The sequence below is a fragment of the Macrobrachium nipponense genome, chromosome 44 (assembly GCF_015104395.2).
Source record: "Macrobrachium nipponense isolate FS-2020 chromosome 44, ASM1510439v2, whole genome shotgun sequence".
Taxonomy (NCBI): Eukaryota; Metazoa; Arthropoda; class Malacostraca; order Decapoda; family Palaemonidae; genus Macrobrachium; species Macrobrachium nipponense.
The window spans coordinates 50,083,891-50,101,608 of NC_087221.1; the positions used below are offsets into that span (position 1 = coordinate 50,083,891).

Sequence of the window (17,718 nt, forward strand, 5' to 3'; positions counted from 1 at the left end):
TAAACCACATAGCAAGTGAATGCCCGGCACTTGCACAGAACCAGTACAAAAAGAGGCATGATTCAGTGGCAAAGGCCCTCCACTGGAGCCTGTGCAAGAAACATCAGCTACCTTGCAGTAATAAGTGGTACGAGCACCAACCTGAAGGAGTGATAGAAAACGATCAGGCAATGGGATATGCCAGTGGAAATCGTACCCATAATCATAGGAGCACTAGGCACGATCCCAAGATCCCTGAAAAGGAATCTAGAAAAACTAGAGGCTGAAGTAGCTCCAGGACTCATGCAGAGCAGGTGATCTAGAAACGGCGCACATAGTAAGAAAGTGATGGACTCCTAAGGAGGCAGGATGCAACCCGGAACCCCACACTAAATACCACCCAGGAAAGTGATAGAGCAAAAAAAAAAAAAAAAAAAAGATAATAATAATAATAATAATAATAATAATAATAATAATAATAATAATAATAAAATAATACCAAATGCTTTGGAAGTTTGAATTTCAAGTCAATGACCCTTGTGGTGGGCTTGTTCCTTATGAATAGGTTTAATCTTCTGAATAATAATAATGATAATAATAATAATAATAATTATGATAATAATAGTAAAAATAATTAATAATGATAATAATGGTCGTGTACTTTTTTCTTATTTGCTTTAACGTAGTACAATGTATACGCAGGTAACCCAGAAGAGCAGAAAGAATCGAGTCACAGAGATTCGCCGCGAATTCTCTTCTTATTCATATTTGCTCTCTACCTACTGCGCTACTGCGTACTGCGTACTGCTCACAGGTCGCGGAGGACATAGTAAGGTGACACGTGTGTTCTCTTGTTACATCTTTTAAAAACTGACTCAGTAAGGCCTATTCTTCTCCGGCGCATTAACCTTGAACGTGTGGAAAGGAGACAGTAGTGCCTACTGTGTAAAAACACTTTAGTGTAACACGTGTCTGAAAATTCTACTTATGTCAGCGTTGTAGCTTTTTTTTTTCCACTGAGAAAAGATCCAGTTTAGTGCCTCGTGGTGTGTATGTTTATATAATATATTTATATATATGTACATGTATTTATATATATGTATAAACATACGCATATATTTCTCTGTATATAGTACATACGCACACACACATATATTATATTATATATATATATATATATATATATATATATATATATATATATAATGTGTGTGTGGTGATAGATGAAGAATGAGACGAAAAAGAATATAAAATATAAGAATGAGATGCAAAAGATTATAAAATATATCTTACAGCAGGCTATGTCAGCAACATTTGAATAAGTTCGTCAATTAACAGGGACATTAAAAAAAAGAGGACAACCAACAAAACATTTCGGATGTTTTAATATTTTTGATTTCATGAAAATTTCTGGATATTGGTACAGTAATCTTGATTTTTTTTCTTTAAGTTCCAGCTTTGATCACATTTGGCCGCTTTGAGGATTTAGTACCCAAAGACGTATGTGTTGAGACACCAAAAAAAAAAAAATAGTTCTTTACAAGTGCTGTAATAACATCCATCACTACTGTACTTCAGGACATCTTACCATTACAGTATTGTCTGTAGCGACTCTGCTTCAAGACATCCAACCACTGCAGTAAATTTTATAGATGCTCTATTTACATCCACTTACTGCAGTGATATTTATAAATGCCCTTCCTTCCTTCAGGCCATGAAACATTTACATCTATAGTAATGTGTAAAACTAGGCTATTACAGTATATCCAACTACTACAATAGTGCATAGTTATTCTTATTCAGGAGAGCCAATTTGTCGAGCTCAACCAAACACATTGATAATAATGGAAACGAAGAACAGACACTGTAACCATTGAAACTTTATTGTAGACCACGCGTAATACATGTTCAAGTAATACATGTTCTTACTTGCATATCTTTGCACTACAGTTCTTGACATTCTTGTAAGTGACAATTTTAATCTTGCTTTTAAGTTAGCACCTGAATATATATAGGATGATTTTAGTTTTCAGAAAAAGACACATCAAACTATTCCAGAAATGGACAGTTAATCTACTAATGATGGCTACAGTGAAGTTATATTTTCGAGCACGGAATATTAAAAACAAATCCGTGGTTGCCGATTCGTGGATGCTTTACAAAGTATATTGTGTAGTTCATATATATTTACCATTGGCCTAACGAATTGTATACTATGAAATGCATGACCGGTACTCAATCTTGCACGAGAGCAATCGCATTACTGCATAATCTACGACAATGTACAACATTTAATACCTTACACAGTGTGTTAGCAATACTTTAGATAAATAATTGGCATCTTTACTCACATCTAAAGATAAAAAACCAGTATATTTCAAGTATTTTAAAAATAATATAACATGAAGAATGCTTAAATGTAACGTATTTTCAGAGAGAGAGAGAGAGAGAGAGAGAGAGAGAGAACCAGATGTTAAATATGCCATAATTTATTTGTACTGGTTAAAGAATGATGCTGTATAAGATTCACAAACAACAACCAAGATTATAAATACAATTGCGATCTACTGTTCGTCTTCTATAGATGAATACGGTACATGTGTCCGGTATATCAGTGCAGGTTAACTGTAAAAAAAACGATGACTGACAAGAATTATAACTTGGAAATATATTTTCAAATTTAATAATTTGAAACTTTCTCCACAAGAAGTTAAAATCTTCATAGTATCTGGCTTCTACGTTTAACCGACTGCTTATTTGACGGTGAACTATTACATAAATATAATTATGAGCAGTTAATACTACTTTTGCTCATTTAATATGGAATCCAGCTACAAAAGAACTTCTGTAAAAATGCAAGTGTTTCTGGACTTAAGTTTCTTAAACACTTCGCCAAAAGACAGGCGAGGATGATAAAGTCTTGACATTCCAAGAAATCTTCAAAAGCGAAATGGAAAGTAGTGGTTGATATTAAATGTACTACAATATGACTGAGTGTAGGGTATAATATTATCCTTTAGACGTGAGTGTCACTTTACGTGGGGGACATGAACCGACTTAGTTCTGAAAATACGTCAAAAAGAGAGAGAGAGAGATTGTTGTTTGCAGCTGGCCTTATGTCAGCAGGCGGCCTCTCGCGCGTCAAAAACCGGTTGCCGCAGGGAAGGAAGGAAGGATGATGCTCTTAGCTGCAGCAGGTAGCCCATTTGGCTTTGTACGCGCCGCTGAGGGAAATCCCAGTGTAGTCAGCTGATGGGAGAAGAATTTGGTTTTCGGTTGTTATTCCGTAATAATGAGGTCCTTTTCTTTGTTACAAAAGTCAAATACAAGATCACTGTAAAGTATTTCTTCGTCCCCACTGACTACTTTCTGTCTGCTTGAATAGTACCCAAGTGCCCCAAAGAGAATCAGCCCAAATGATATAACCCAAGTTCAATTTGTCAGCTTGAATACCCAAGTGGCCTCAAAGAGAATCAGCCCAAATGATATAACCCAAGTTCAATCTGTCAGCTTGAATACCCAAGTGGCCCAAAGAGAATCAGCCCAAATGATATAACCCAAGTTCAATTTGTCTGCTTGAATACCCAAGTGCCCCCAAAGAGAACAGCCCAAATTAATACAGTTCAATTTGTCCTTGAATACCCAAGTGGCCCGAAGAGAATCAGCCCAAATGATATAACCCAAGTTCAATTTGTCTGCTTGAATACCCAAGTGCCCCAAAGAGAATCAGCCCAAATGATATAACCCAAGTTCAATTTGTCAGCTTGAATACCCAAGTGCCCCAAAGAGAATCAGCCCAAATGATATAACCCAAGTTCAATTTGTCTGCTTGATTACCCAAGTGCCCCAAAGAGAATCAGCCCAAATGATATAACCCAAGTTCAATTTGTCAGCTTGAATACCCAAGTGGCCCAAAGAGAATCAGCCCAAATGACATAACCCAAGTTCCATTTGAAATTGCTTATTACTGTCATTTCATAATCAATACTATCAAAGAAAAATCGAAGTCTTACCTGACCAGGCTCCGAACACCACCGGACTCAGCATAGCGGCCACTTTCCCAGGCACTGGCAAGGCCTTTCCAGTCGAAGCGGCAATGGTTGTCTCCAGAGGGCCTGCAGCAGCCGAATCTATGATCCCCCAGTTAATGCCGTCGTTGCTGGAGACCATCGCCCGCTCCTTCCGGTCCCTGGCGTACATCTTCCCGGTGGCCGCGTCGAAGCCGACCAGGCGTCCGATGTAGCTGGGCAAGGCTGCGAGAAAACAGGAAGATGTATTTGTTTACCGTGGATTTCAACTGGCGCCTATCTTCTTCCAATAGTGTCTCCCTGTAACTGGACTCGCTATACTATAGTGCCGGGTCCAGCGCTGTCAGCGCTTTCCAGATGTAGTTAAGGTGGAAGGCTGGTTTTACGGTTCTCTCTCTCTCTCTCTCTCTCTCTCTCTCTCTCTCTCTTTCTCTCTATCCAGTTGTAGTAAGGTGGAAGAGCTGGTTTTACAGATCTCTCTCTCTCTCTCTCTCTCTCTCTCTCTCTCTCTCTCTCCAGTTTAATAAGGTGGAAGGCTGGTTTTACGGCTCTCTCTCTCTCTCTTTCTCTCTCTCTCTCTCTCTCTCTCTCTGTCCAGTTGTAGTAAGGTGGAAGAGCTGGTTTTACGGATCTCTCTCTCTCTCTCTCTACAGTTTAATAAGGTGGAAGGCTGGTTTTAAGGATCTCTCTCTCTCTCTCTCTCTCTCTCTCTCTCCTCTTAGATTCAGCCAAGTATGAGAGGCCCTGGTGAATTTTCTGTCTTTCCTAACTTGTTCATCGTGCCCAAGGGTACTTCCGCACCACAGTAATACATGCCGTCAACATACGTCGGAAACTGACCACATACATATCACAAACAGGTTGAAAACAAGTCAATGTCCGGAAGTGGCAAACACTGGATAACTCGGTGGCCGCGAGTTTGATTCTCGGGTATTCCACTGAGTATTGAGAGATGTGTATCTCTGGTGACAGAAGTTCACTCTCGACGTGGTTCGGAAGTCACGTAAAACCTTTGGTCCCGTTGCTGAATAACCACTGGTTTCATGCAACGTAAAAATACCACACAAACAAACACATAAGTACAGGTTAGGACTACCAGAAAGTCGCTGACTTGTGTCCAACTTGTTTGCGATGTATGTGTTAAGTTACCAACGCGTGTTATAAAACGTCGCTTTACCACACTATACCTCTGTCATAAAGTATATAACTCTAATGTTTTAAAAACGAACCAGTAAGTTCACTCACCATTCCAAACGGCTCCGTCTTTAGAAGAGTAGCACTGAACCCTTTGTTTCTTCGGGATGAAGTCGCAAAAATAGATAATGTTGTTGACAGAGTCGTGGGCAACATGTCGCCAACCCTTGGTCGTGTCTGTCATCGGAGTTGTCGTTGACGTATCGCACGTGGAGTTGACTTGCTCGATGGGACACCCGTACCACTCGAACCTGTGAAATGAATTGGACAGATCCCTCAGATATGCAGGATTCAGACGATGATTCCATGGCGTCCTCAATATGCCCCACCTTGTAACATTCATCAGGGATAAACTTCATATGCGAGAATCGCTGAAATATGCAAGGTTACATAGACAACAATTTCGGCTACACCCTCAGGGGCTTTGTTTTCGAGGTCTGACATTCTCTCTTGGCTGAGAGTTGGACAATTATCAGATATTCTCATCAGCTGGGGATGCCATTCAGTGTCTGCAATGCTGTTGAATACTCAACATATATGCGTAAGCCAACAGAGATCAATGAACTTAGTAGAGCAAACTAAGATAGACTAGGAATTGTAGGTAGTTTCCACAAGACCTGGGGATGTCAAAGCAATGTGGTGAATGTGAAAATAATGTCAAAGTTCCCCTTGATGTTTCCGAGAGGCTGGTCTGTGAAATTTTCAAGTCCTGTGGCTAAAGACCTCATAAAAATGGTACAGTATGGAGTCAAACTACGTGACCATTCTACCCATAATACGGATGCTTGCTGCCTCACTCGCCATGAGAGTTCCTCTCAGTTAGTGATCTGAGACCAAAGGTCCACACCAGATCTCCTATCCAACTTCAACACATAACTAAGGCTTTTGTTTTGCTCAGCCATTATTCAAGAGCCCGTGCTGCCGTAGGGCCGGGTAAATCAATATCAATCACTAAGGTAGAATTTGAATTCACTGAGACTAAGTAATTTGCATATTTTATCGTTCTCCTTCTTTTCATGAGATACATCGATGACCTCTGCAGCTTTGATGCCAGTTTGTTATATAATCTCTTAGAAAGCCTTCCGGATTTGCTGAATGACTACAGGACATGAATCATCTTTTAAAGATTCTACCATGTTGGTTTTCCAAAATTTGGATTCCTGTTATTTGCCAACCTAAAGAGAGGGAGTTGATTTATAAACGAAGAACCTCACACGCTCTTAAAGCCACATGGAATTCGGACGTGCGAAATACAGAAAAAATCATAGGCACAAACAATCAACTGAGGCGATCCATAGTCTAAATAAGATTTATCTTAAAACTGCTGTCAACAGAGATGAACTTTCTAGACTAAAGTTAAGAGAAGCATTTTATTCATTTGCGGAATATGAGAGCATAAAAATGCTGACGTGAACAAAGAAGGAAAACGAAATGCCATTACTTACCTGACGCCAATGGGTGCCTGGCCCTCCGTCCCGTCGGCCGCCACGATGAGAATCCGGCCGAAACGCGCTTCGAACCTACACTGCAGAGGGAGCTGGGCTACGTTGCTCACCACGGTTATGATGTCCTGTCGGATGGATATGAAAGAAAACAGCTCTCACTGTGTTCCATTCGGTTGTCATAACAGTCGACAACAGTTTGGCAAAATATTTCCAAAATAAAGATCTTTCTCTTTCATAGCTGTCAGTAACTTATCTTCTCAGATATTTGACACTAACAAATCAAGACACTAGTCTTTTTATAGCTATCAGTAACTTATTTTCTCAGATATGGATACTAACAAGTCAAGGCATTTTTTATTTTTATTTTGAAACACTCACGGGGCAGGCGTCGGAGAAGTATTTCCCACTGTGGGAATATTGCATTTTGAATTGCGTGACTTTCCTCGTTGCAGTGACAGGCTCAAATTGGATCTTTGTGACCCTCGTCTTTTTGAGGAAATCTACAGTAATGTAGTGCACCCAACCAGTGCCCGTGCGAACAGCAGGTGACCAACCTAAGAGAGTTTAGAATGTCAGGTGCTGATCTACGAGGTGGATGATGTAATTGGTGCGATGAAGGCATAGGGCTAGCAACTTCATCCTAAAATGACCTGCTAATAACCCTACATACAACAGGCAAATGTGGTCAGCTGAATATAGTGTATATATATATATATATATATATATCATACTATATACACTATATTCAGCTGACCACATTTGCCTGTTGTATGTAGGGTTATTAGCAGGTCATTTTAGGATGAAGTTGCTAGCCCTATGCCTTCATCGTCAGAGTGATCGTATTATATACACTACATTTACTAGGTAAAATAAAACCTGCCTGTCTAGGTATATGTGTGATTTTGTTTCTTTAAAGAATTTTGTCTATGTTGAAAATTAATAAACTATATAAAATACACGAAGTTGACATTCCTACTTCCAAACAAAAAGTTAGTTTGAGATACCAACCTCCTCCAGACCCTTTCTTTGCCTTAGCAGGTGCAGTGTTGGCATCGATGGCAGTCGACGCACTCAATTGGCAGTCCTGCATGGTGGCCAGTCCCAAGGGATCAAAGCAATCTGATAGAGAAAAAGAAAAAAAAAAGACTGTGTGAGTCAGTGCAGTCAATCTGATGGAAAAACACAGAATAGTATGATGCGCTCATGTGTCAGCATGCCTGTGCCCTATCCCAAGGAGTGTGATGCGCTCATGTGTCAGCCTGCCTGTACCCTATCCCAAAGAGTGTGATGCGCTCATGTGTCAGCCTGCCTGTGCCCTATCCCAAGGAGTATGATGCGCTCATGTGTCAGCCTGCCTGTGCCCTATCCCAAGGAGTATGATGCGCTCATGTGTCAGCCTGCCTGTGCCCTATCCCAAGGAGTATGATGCGCTCATGTGGCAGCCTCCCTGTGCCCTATCCAAAGGAGTCGAATCAGTATGATGGAAGACACTCGACTGGTATTCCAAAGGGCTCAAAACTATTTCATAATCTAAGCAGTGGGCTACCAGCCTCAAGGGAGGTGAAAGCCGTTTCGATTAGTTCCCGTTCAAGATAGATGACTGTACCGGCAAGCCTATCCTAAAGAGCACTATGAATTCGAGAGAAATTCAAAGGTTATTTTTATATACAAAAGTACCCCTCTAACTTACCGGGTCCATTGATTTGGAACATAACGTGGGAAGTGTTGCTGCAGTATCTGACGGTAGCATCGTTTTTCGTGACACACACTAGTCTCATGATGACGGTAGTGTTCACTACACCTAAGCCTTTTGGCAGGATGCCGGTAGGATCGACTGTCAGTGTGAAGTTTACCTCAAGTTGATCGGTGAAGAACAAGTGCAAGATCTGTTGAAGCGAAAAAAACGTAAGGTTCAGAGGGACTGACTGCAATCACAGCAATGAAACACCAGCCAGAATGATAGGATGAGGTAGTAATATGAATCAGCAACCCAAAACAATGTCACTCAGGACCAATTGATTAACTAGGTGTTATTTATGGACATCACGGCATCATGGCATTTTCGATTAACTGATTGACTGACTACTACTGTAAATAGGTATCACAACTTCAACGTGGCATTCTAGACTACAGATTCAATCAATCCAACTCGGTCAAATCGACTGGTTCATCAATACTAATGCCATGGACAAGTCTAAACGTTTCACCGTTCCTTGCAACCCAGTCGTCAAGGAAATCAGCAACATTGTGCCCGATTACTCAAAAAGAGACTAGTTGCCAGATCACGATACTGAGACCTCTCCAGACTCGTTGGCTGGGACTATACCAACAGACAACGCCATGCCAGTCCACACTCACGTCGAAATCGATGTAATTGGTGGCGGTGACGACCCCTGCAATGTTGGAATCCCACAGATCCAGAGGGATGGTGAGGGCGGTGTTGTTGACGAGGCCCAGGTACTTCGGCAGGTAGAGCCTCAATTTGGCGCTGTTGGCCTCCTCTTGAGAGACATTCATGTCGTGGTGTATGCGGCCGGAGAAGCTTATCTGGGCTCTGCAAGTTGGAAGGAAATTTGTGATTTGATGATGACTCATGAGAATTCGGCTGCAAAGGCGAGTGCTATAGGTCACTTGCAGCCCTTTTATTCCAATTTTAAAACAGCAAAAAAATTAATCAAATAATTCAATCAATCTATTTGATAAATGTGAATTTGTGCTCCTTCGTGGTTAAAAAAAAATCTCTTCGCTGTTGCAGGAGCATGTTAACATTAATAAAGAAAATTCAAAATATGTCTTGCAGGGGGGGGGGGGGGGGGGTGGTTTGGAAAAGAAAGTATACCGTTAACGATATATAATATATAATATATATATATTATATATATATATATATATATATATATATAATATATATCTATATATATATATATATATATATATAAATTAAACTCACAGTGGATTAAACGGGAGAGTGATGTCCTCCGTCACCTCCAGCTCGGTGGCAACCGTTATCTTCTCGGCTCCAGTGCGGGAGAGGACGAGGTCTTTTTCAGTGACGAAAATCATGTTCCCAGCCTGAAATCAAAGAGCGACTGAAATGAGAAGCTGTAATTTAATTACAGAGTATTCTGAAGTTATTTAGATAAGAACTAAGAGTAGCAGCCTCTTGCCATTGGAAATGTTGCACAGTTATGATGGATGTTTTCCCACAAGGAGGTTTTTTTTTTCCTACGGTTTAACAGAGCAGTGCAGTGCTGGGGTCGTAAAAGGTTAGGAAACACTGCTTTAAAGCCAGTCGGTCCTTTTCACGAGTCCCTTTTAAAAAAAAAGTCCCTTTTCACAGTCCCTTTTCCAGAAAAAAAGACCCTCTTCCAGAAAAGAAACCAGTTCTTCTTCACCCCCCCCAAAAAAAAAAGTCAGTCCCTCTTCCAGAAAAAAAAACTCTCAGAAAAAGCCAGTCCCTCTTCAAAAAAAAAAAAAAAAAAAACAAAAAAAAAAAAAAAAAAAAGGCCCTTTCCTAGAAAAAAAAAAGTCCCTCTTCCAGAAAAAAAAAACCAGTTCCTCTTCCACAAATAAAAAAAAAAGGCCCTTCTCCAGAAAAGAAGCCAATGACCCTTCCAGAAAAAAAAACAGGCCCTTTCCTAGAAAAAAAAAACAGTTCCTCTTCAAGAAATAAAAAAGTCTTTTTTTTCAGAAAAGAAGCCAGTCACCCTTCCAGAAAAAAAACAGACCCTTTCTTAGCACTCACAGTTCCTCTTCCAGAAATTAAAAAAAAGCTTTTTTTTTTCCAGAAAAGAAACCAGTCCCCCTTCCAGAAAAAGACTCATGGGTAAAAAAAAAAAAGAAATCTGTATCAAAATGTGCTTGATAGAGCCCCAAAAGCACGACGAACCTTCACAGCGAAGCTGATGGTGAAGATGTTTCCGCTGGCCGTGGAGTTGGTGTGGTCCGCGATGAGGAGGTCGGCCTCGACCCACATTTGGTCGTCCTCGGTTTTGGCACAATTATGTAAGTGGGTCATTCCTGCGGAATCGGAAAAGGGGGGCGGTGGCTGTGATACGTGAATTGTTACAAAGAAACTCACATGAAAATCTCAAAATCAGGACAAAAGATGAAAAGGTTCGCTTTTTCATGAAGCACATTTGTAAAGGCGGTTCGTTTAGAGTCACTTTACCTGTATATAGTAAAAACGAGAGGAAGTATTATCATTGGTTAGACTGACAACTGACTTCATAAAAGAGACAAATCTAGAATGAGGAGTTCACAATGGTAAGGGTCTCCAGGGGCTGATTAGAAAAAAAAATCGTGAGAAAACGCGTTTGTCAATTGGCATTTTCAAACTGGCATATCCCCACCCTTGTTGATAATGGGATTTTCGACCACTTTGGAGTCTACATATGCAAGTACGCTTTTCCATGGGTAAAGTAGAATATTTTTAGAAGACTTTGGAGCAAAAAAAAAAAAAAAAAAAAAAAACAAAAAAAAAAAAAAAAAAAAATGCGACTTGGAGCTCTGGGGACCCTCAATATTGTGAACGCCTCAATTTTGTAATCCTCATTCGTACTTAAAATGGAAATGTATTCGGACATAGAATTATCTGATTTTATTATTTTTTGGAAAGGGAAGGCACAGAAACAGATGCTTTTTATGGTGGGGGGAGGGACAGAAACAGATACTTTTGTTGGGGGGAGGGACAGAAACAGATGCCTTTGGGGGGGGGGGGGGGGAACACAGAAACAGATGCTAAGGGTGGTGATTGTTGTTTTAGTATTCTCAAGAGCCCGCTGCAAGGACGAATGGCCGTAGTCGAAGAAAGGTAGGTAAGAACGACGTAAGGAGGAAAGAAAAGAAGAGAGTACAGTCACACATATAAGTCCATGGATGTCCGGGCGATTGAGAGAGATTTAACATTTCAACCCTTTCTGGGTGACAGGTGTCTAGGAGTGCGAAAATGGCCAAATGTTCAACGACCTAACTCTGCTGTAGAAAGTTTCGGTGTGTGTACCCGTCTTACGTCACTATGCAGACCCGTTGTCCAGAGAGGGGATGGATGGAATTCAGCTCTATGACCGGAGGCATCCATGAGTGACTACGAACCTGACGAGGTGACACGTACCGTGATTAGTGATGTACTTAAGGTTGGCCACGAGGGTGTCCGTCTGAGAGGTATGGATCATCGGGATGACGAAGGACGAATTCTGGATGATCGTCGCCTTGTAGAGCAGACAGTTGTCTAAGAGGCAGCCCACGTTCTTGCCGCCGCCGACGCGGAAGCTGGAAGAGAGTGAATGGTTTTGTGACTGGTATACTGCTGCCACTACTACAACTAATAATAATAATAATAATAATAATAAAATACTCAGATTAGCGTCAGTTTTGAAATGGAGAGGGAAATGCAGTTATGTATATGGACATATATTTAGGAGACCAATCTGTACAGAAAGCGCTCGAGAAACTTCGATTGCAAGTTGCAATCTGAGATTGAAAAGGAGAATCAAACAGTTTCCCCTAAAGTTTTCCGCACACAGATTTATCTTTAAATATACGTAAACATACATGACTGTTGATTTGTTTCTCCAATTAATAATCATACTAATGAAGAAGGCTGCAAGAGCCCCGATTCGCCTACTTGAATCCGTGGACGGTGACATAAGCCCGGCCAGCATCTGATGGCGTCATGATGCCAATCTGTCCAAGAAGAAAAAAAAATGGTCACTGATGAGGTGTGAAGGCTGTTGATATAGAGGAGAACCATTTGATCAAAATACTACTTTTGCAGAACAAAACAACTTGGTAGTTAAACCGATAGCTAAATTAATAAATTGAGAATTGTCATCCTGAACTGTGGTACCCGGAAAAGAGCAAACGTCAATGTAACTTTATTTGAATGCTGTGTTTATAAAGGCAACTCATTAAAGTCATAGTAATTAATGAAAGCAAGGAAAGGCCACACTGTAGTCATCACAGTAGTTAAAGGTATACATGAAACTCCTTCTTAAGACTCATTTCCACCTGTACGTAAATAAAAAAAAAAAAGGTGACAATGCATTAATTCATTTACTAAATTCTGGGTAATGGAAAGTTTCCTTTAACGAATACCTACGTATTCAATTTCCTCTTATCAGCAGATCAATAAAAATTAAACATCAGCATCCGCACAAAATAAGTGCCCCGGTTGGTTCAGGATCAGGTGGCTTTATGCCAACACGGGTCCTTGCCCTATATGGCTGCCCTTATATCCGAAGGGGGAAGTAGGACTCTGTCGTACCAACACACACAGACACACACAGGAGACGGAAAAAGGCTTACCTCAACGGGCAGCGTGGCAAACTTCGCTGTGGTAAAGGCAAAACCGACCTTCACCCTCTGACCCTGGGTCACAGTCGTGGTGGTGTTGTCCAAGAGTTCCAGTTTCATGCCAGTCGTGGCGAGCGTGGGCGTGTAAGCCGTCGCCGATTTCGTGACCGTGTAAGAAATGGGCGCTAGATCCGTCGTGCCCTGGGTGACGATGACGGAGAGAGTGGCAGAGCTGGCGCCGCCGTCTATGAACATGACTCCGAAGCGCGCGATGAGCTGTGATGAAGAGATGAATGGAAACGAGAATGGAAAATTCTGTGTAAAAAAATGGTGACTAGAGACAACTTTTTTAAAACTTTGGAAACAACTGACGTCCCTTCAAGAGTCCTCGTGGAAACAACTGATGTCTCTTCAAGAGTCTCCGACTCTTCAGCCAATATTCTCAAAGCAAAACAAGCATAAATCTAATTGTATATCATTAGTAAGGGATGAATGCGCTGCTTGAGAAGATCTGCGATTTGATTTTTTCATTCTTACCAACCTTCTGGTGCTGGTGTTGTCGGCGACGAGACAACAGACCAGCAATAGCACTGTTAAACAATACACTTGGGTGTATAGTTCAGTGACCTTATAACCAGGTTTGCTGCTAAGTTGGCTTTGAAAAGTACACACTCAAGGTCTCTACTGAATCTTTTCCTTTTTCAGACGGACTTTGCCAAATGAATAGCGTCTGATTTGAATCAAAAGTCACTCGTCATGTGACACACCATCTACAGACATATTCACGGGAGAAAAAAAGCTCACTTATTGGTCGAGAGAGGCTTTTCAAAATTTTCATTATTCCTTTTTATTTGTATTTCTACTTTATATATATTGTAATTCTCCTATTATATAGATATCTGTAAGCATTTATATTTTGTGATACTACCTAGTACCATATCAGCCTTGATGAATGACGTTGGCATTGTAGTCAATAGGGTGGAAAAGTTATGTATAAAATGCCACAGTCAATGCCCTTCATCAAATAGGGCTTTCCCCTATACGCATACCGCGTCCGGGGTGCCTGTTTTTCTCTTTTTGCATAATAAATTGTTTTTTTTATGCTACACTGAGAAAGAAAGAGAACGGGCCTCGAAACCTACCTGATTATCAACAGCCAGTGGCGAAATCTTGCTGTGACAAACTTGGAAAAGGTCGATGGTTACCGTCTCGTCTACGAGTGTTGCATTCTTCATGGCAACTGTCAGAGGAGGAACGACGCACGGCAGGTTCTTCCCAACCTATACATGTCACAAAGAGAGAAAGATTTCGTGAGGAACAGAGACGACATTATTGACTGCATCGCGTCTTGGGAACTGCAGAAGAAGTTCAAGCGAAGGTGCAATACGTTAAGAATTTTGTTAACCACAGAGAAAAATTGCCACTCCTTATGAATCGGGAATCGTTTACAAATATGTATGTCCTCAGTGCCATCTAGTGTACGTTGGCTCATCTATTAAAACCCTGTATATCAGATTCCATTTAAAACCCTGTATATCAGATTCCATTTAAAACCCTGTATATCAGATTCCATGATCACAAAGGGGTGAGTTGTAGGACTGGAAGATCGTTGGCTAAGCCTTTATACTCAGCCATAAGGGATCACTGCCATGAGACCTGCAATATTACACGGGTTCGAATTCCAACTCCATTCCAATTAGAAGCGAGTTATCCCCAAAGTGAAGTGAAATTAAACGAGCGTGGGTATTAGCGGCTTAACATCCGAGAATAATTTAAGCATGGTCTTAAGAAGAATCTTGAGACCCTGAGTTTACGAAGTGACGCGCGGAATTATGAACAAAATCATCGCGTAAAGCGTCATACGGAGGCTTCTTGAACTCCCGAACATTATTACCTCGAAGAGTCCTCCGAAGCAGAGGCTGATGTCAAGGAGTTGGGTATTGATAATCTTGATCTTGACCAGATGGCCGTACCCGTCTGGGAAGGTCAGTTTGATGTCCACCATCTTCATGACCCCGTCAAATGCAGCGTTGGTGCCGTCAGTCCCGGCGACAGAAGCCGTCAGGGCGCCGACCTGTCATTAAGGTGGGACGGGAAAATCATTGAGAGATACAAAAAAAAAAAAAAAAAAAAAAAAATAGCGAACGTAATAATTAATGCCTCAGCAAAAGACTAACAACCTATACTGTATTTTCATATGGACGAAAATGACTCTTAAACATATTTCCACCTGACCAGAACAATTAAGACTCGTATTTTACCTTAATACAAATTATGTTCGTTCCGTTTTCCAAGAGTTCAAAGTACTGGGAAGGGGCTTTGTTAAACTTATGAAAATAAAGGCTAATATATTCTCAGCCTTAAGAATATCGATAAGGGCATTCGTGAAACAACGAATTATAATGATTGATGGTAATGTTTTTTAGCTGAATTAAAATATTGAAGCTTTTTTTAAATCAAGAAGTATAATGAACCTATTTCGCAATTAAAAGACATGGTGATAGCGGACTTATTTTGCAGCTTATAAAAGATGGTGAACCAATTTTGCTATTCAGAAAATGGTGATGAATTTTTCTTTCAAATAAAAATAATTATGCTCTTTGATGTTGTAAGGTCGTATTAGAACAGCTCTGTCTCTTAGTGCTTAAAAAGAGAGAGAGAGAGAGAGAATGATTAAACTGTTCTATGAGCATGTAATAAAATCCAATTCAAATTTGTATGAGAGAGAGAGAGAGAGAGAGAGAATTATTAAACTGTTCTATGAGCATGTAATAAAATCCAATTCAAATTTGTAATCAGAGAGAAGAGAGAGAGAGAGGAGAGAAGAATTTAATTAAACTGTTCTAATTGAAGCATTGTAATAAAAATCCAATTCAAATTTCAAATTTGTAATCAGAAGAGAGAGAGAGAGAGAGGAGAGAATTATTAAACTGTTTCTAATGAGCAATTGTAAGTAAAATCCAATTCGTCCAGATTTTGTATGCAAGAAGAGAGAAGAGAGAGAGAGAGAGAGAGAGAGAGAGAGAGAAGAGAGGAAGAATTTAATTAAAACTGTTCTATGAAGCAATGTAATAAAATTCCAATTCAAATTTGTTATCAATGAGAAGAAGAGAGAAGAATTATTAAACTGTTCTATGAGCATGTAATAAAATCCAATTCAAATTTGTATCAGAGAGAGAGAGAGAGAGAGAGTATATTAAATTAAAACTGTTCTTATGAGCATGTAATAAATCCAATACAAATTTGTATCGAGAGAAAAGAAGGAGAGAGAGAGAGAGAGAGAGAGAGAGAGAGAGAGAGAGAATTATTAAACTGTTCTATGAGCATGTAATAAAATCCAATTCAAATTTGTATCAGAGAGAGAGAGAGAGAGAGAGAGAGAGAATTATTAAACTGTTCTATGAGCATGTATAACTCCAATTCAAATTGTGTATCAGAGAGAGAAAAGAGAGAAGAGATAGATTAATTAAACTGTTCTATAGCTGTATCAAAATCCAATCAAATTTGTATCAGAGGAGAGAGAAGAGAGAGAGGAGAGCAGAGAGAGCGAGAATTATTAAACTGTTGTATGGATCATGTATAAAATCCAATTCAAATTTGTTATCATAGATATAGAGATAGAGAGAGAATTATTAAACTGTTCTATGAGCATGTATAAATCCATTCAGATTTGTATCAAGAGAGGATAGAGAGAGAGAGAGAGAGAGAGAGAGAGAGAGAGAGAGAGAATTATTAAACTGTTCTATGAGCATGTAATAAAATCCAATTCAAATTTGTATCAGAGAGAGAGAGAGAATTATTAAACTGTTCTATGAGCATGTAATAAAATCCAATTCAGAATTTGGTATCAGAGAGAGAGAGAGAGAGTGAGAGAGAATTATTAACTGTTTTTTCTATGAGCTGTAATAAAATCCAATTCAAATTTGTATCAGAGAGAGAGAGAAGAGAGAGAGAGGAGAAGGAGAGAGGAGAGAGAGAGAGAGATATAATTGTTAACTGTTCTATGAGCATGTAATGAAATCCAATTCAAATTTGTTCAGAGAGAGAGAGAGAGAGAGATAGAGAGAGAGAGAGATATCTTTCTTCCTATCAATTCTTACAGAAGGATCAGCACCAGCAACCGTGATGCTCTTTGTAATGTGGTAGTTGTCCCCGTATTCGTGAGTATGGCAGTAAGGGTTGCAGCACCAGGAACCACCCCGCGCACCATGATCCCCAGGGAGATGGTGTCATCGTCAGCGATGAGGTCGGAAAAGATGGTGCCTTGGCCTGAAAAGGTTGCATTCAAAAGCAAACTGGGTCGTTCTACAGAAGTTGCAATCAAAAGCAAACTGGGTCGTTCGACAGAAGTCGCAATCAAAGGTAAACTGGGTCATTCTACAACCTACTGCTTCTAAGAAAAATAAAAAAATCCACGTTCACTCACCTATGTTCCTCAATGTTCCGAAGTCAATGTCAACGCTCAGTCCCCAGTTGGCAGGGTTGTGGATAATTTTTGTTGTTTGCAGAGGGTCTAAATGCTTGCCATAAGGTTCAGGGTCCACGCAAGGGAAGTTGTTGCCTGTCGGAAGGATGGAGCAGAATTGAACGCAATCGCTCGAAGGAATAGAACTCGATTAAAGGCTCATTTTCATTTCTCATTCATTTTCAAGCTCCTGGTCTCTAGAATCGAGACGTTTTTTTAAAAAGCAGCCGCTTTTTTTTAATCAGGAGTCACATTTGTACACCTGAAAAAACATATTTACCTCGAAGAAATTTGGGTCATTTCTAGATATCAC

At 40.1% G+C, this 17,718-nt stretch overlaps 1 protein-coding gene across 1 annotated transcript in view; it reads right to left on the bottom strand.

Annotated features, from left to right (window-relative positions):
* Positions 1–1,846: 1,846 nt before the first annotated feature.
* LOC135203997 (uncharacterized) overlaps positions 1,847–17,718 on the bottom strand; it is a 61,567-nt gene continuing 45,695 nt past the window's right edge. Inside the window, exons 22-39 of the mRNA XM_064233921.1 lie at positions 17,367–17,501; positions 17,041–17,209; positions 15,695–15,698; positions 14,835–15,014; positions 14,083–14,220; positions 12,953–13,216; positions 12,273–12,331; positions 11,760–11,917; positions 10,536–10,666; positions 9,597–9,718; positions 9,005–9,200; positions 8,337–8,532; positions 7,655–7,765; positions 7,025–7,200; positions 6,647–6,771; positions 5,253–5,452; positions 3,993–4,232; positions 1,847–3,228 (exon numbers count right to left, since the gene is read on the bottom strand). Of these exons, the coding sequence (XP_064089991.1) occupies positions 3,164–3,228; positions 3,993–4,232; positions 5,253–5,452; positions 6,647–6,771; positions 7,025–7,200; positions 7,655–7,765; positions 8,337–8,532; positions 9,005–9,200; positions 9,597–9,718; positions 10,536–10,666; positions 11,760–11,917; positions 12,273–12,331; positions 12,953–13,216; positions 14,083–14,220; positions 14,835–15,014; positions 15,695–15,698; positions 17,041–17,209; positions 17,367–17,501 (2,669 nt within the window). The 3' untranslated portion in view covers positions 1,847–3,163. The remainder of the gene's footprint in view (positions 3,229–3,992; positions 4,233–5,252; positions 5,453–6,646; positions 6,772–7,024; positions 7,201–7,654; positions 7,766–8,336; positions 8,533–9,004; positions 9,201–9,596; positions 9,719–10,535; positions 10,667–11,759; positions 11,918–12,272; positions 12,332–12,952; positions 13,217–14,082; positions 14,221–14,834; positions 15,015–15,694; positions 15,699–17,040; positions 17,210–17,366; positions 17,502–17,718) is intronic.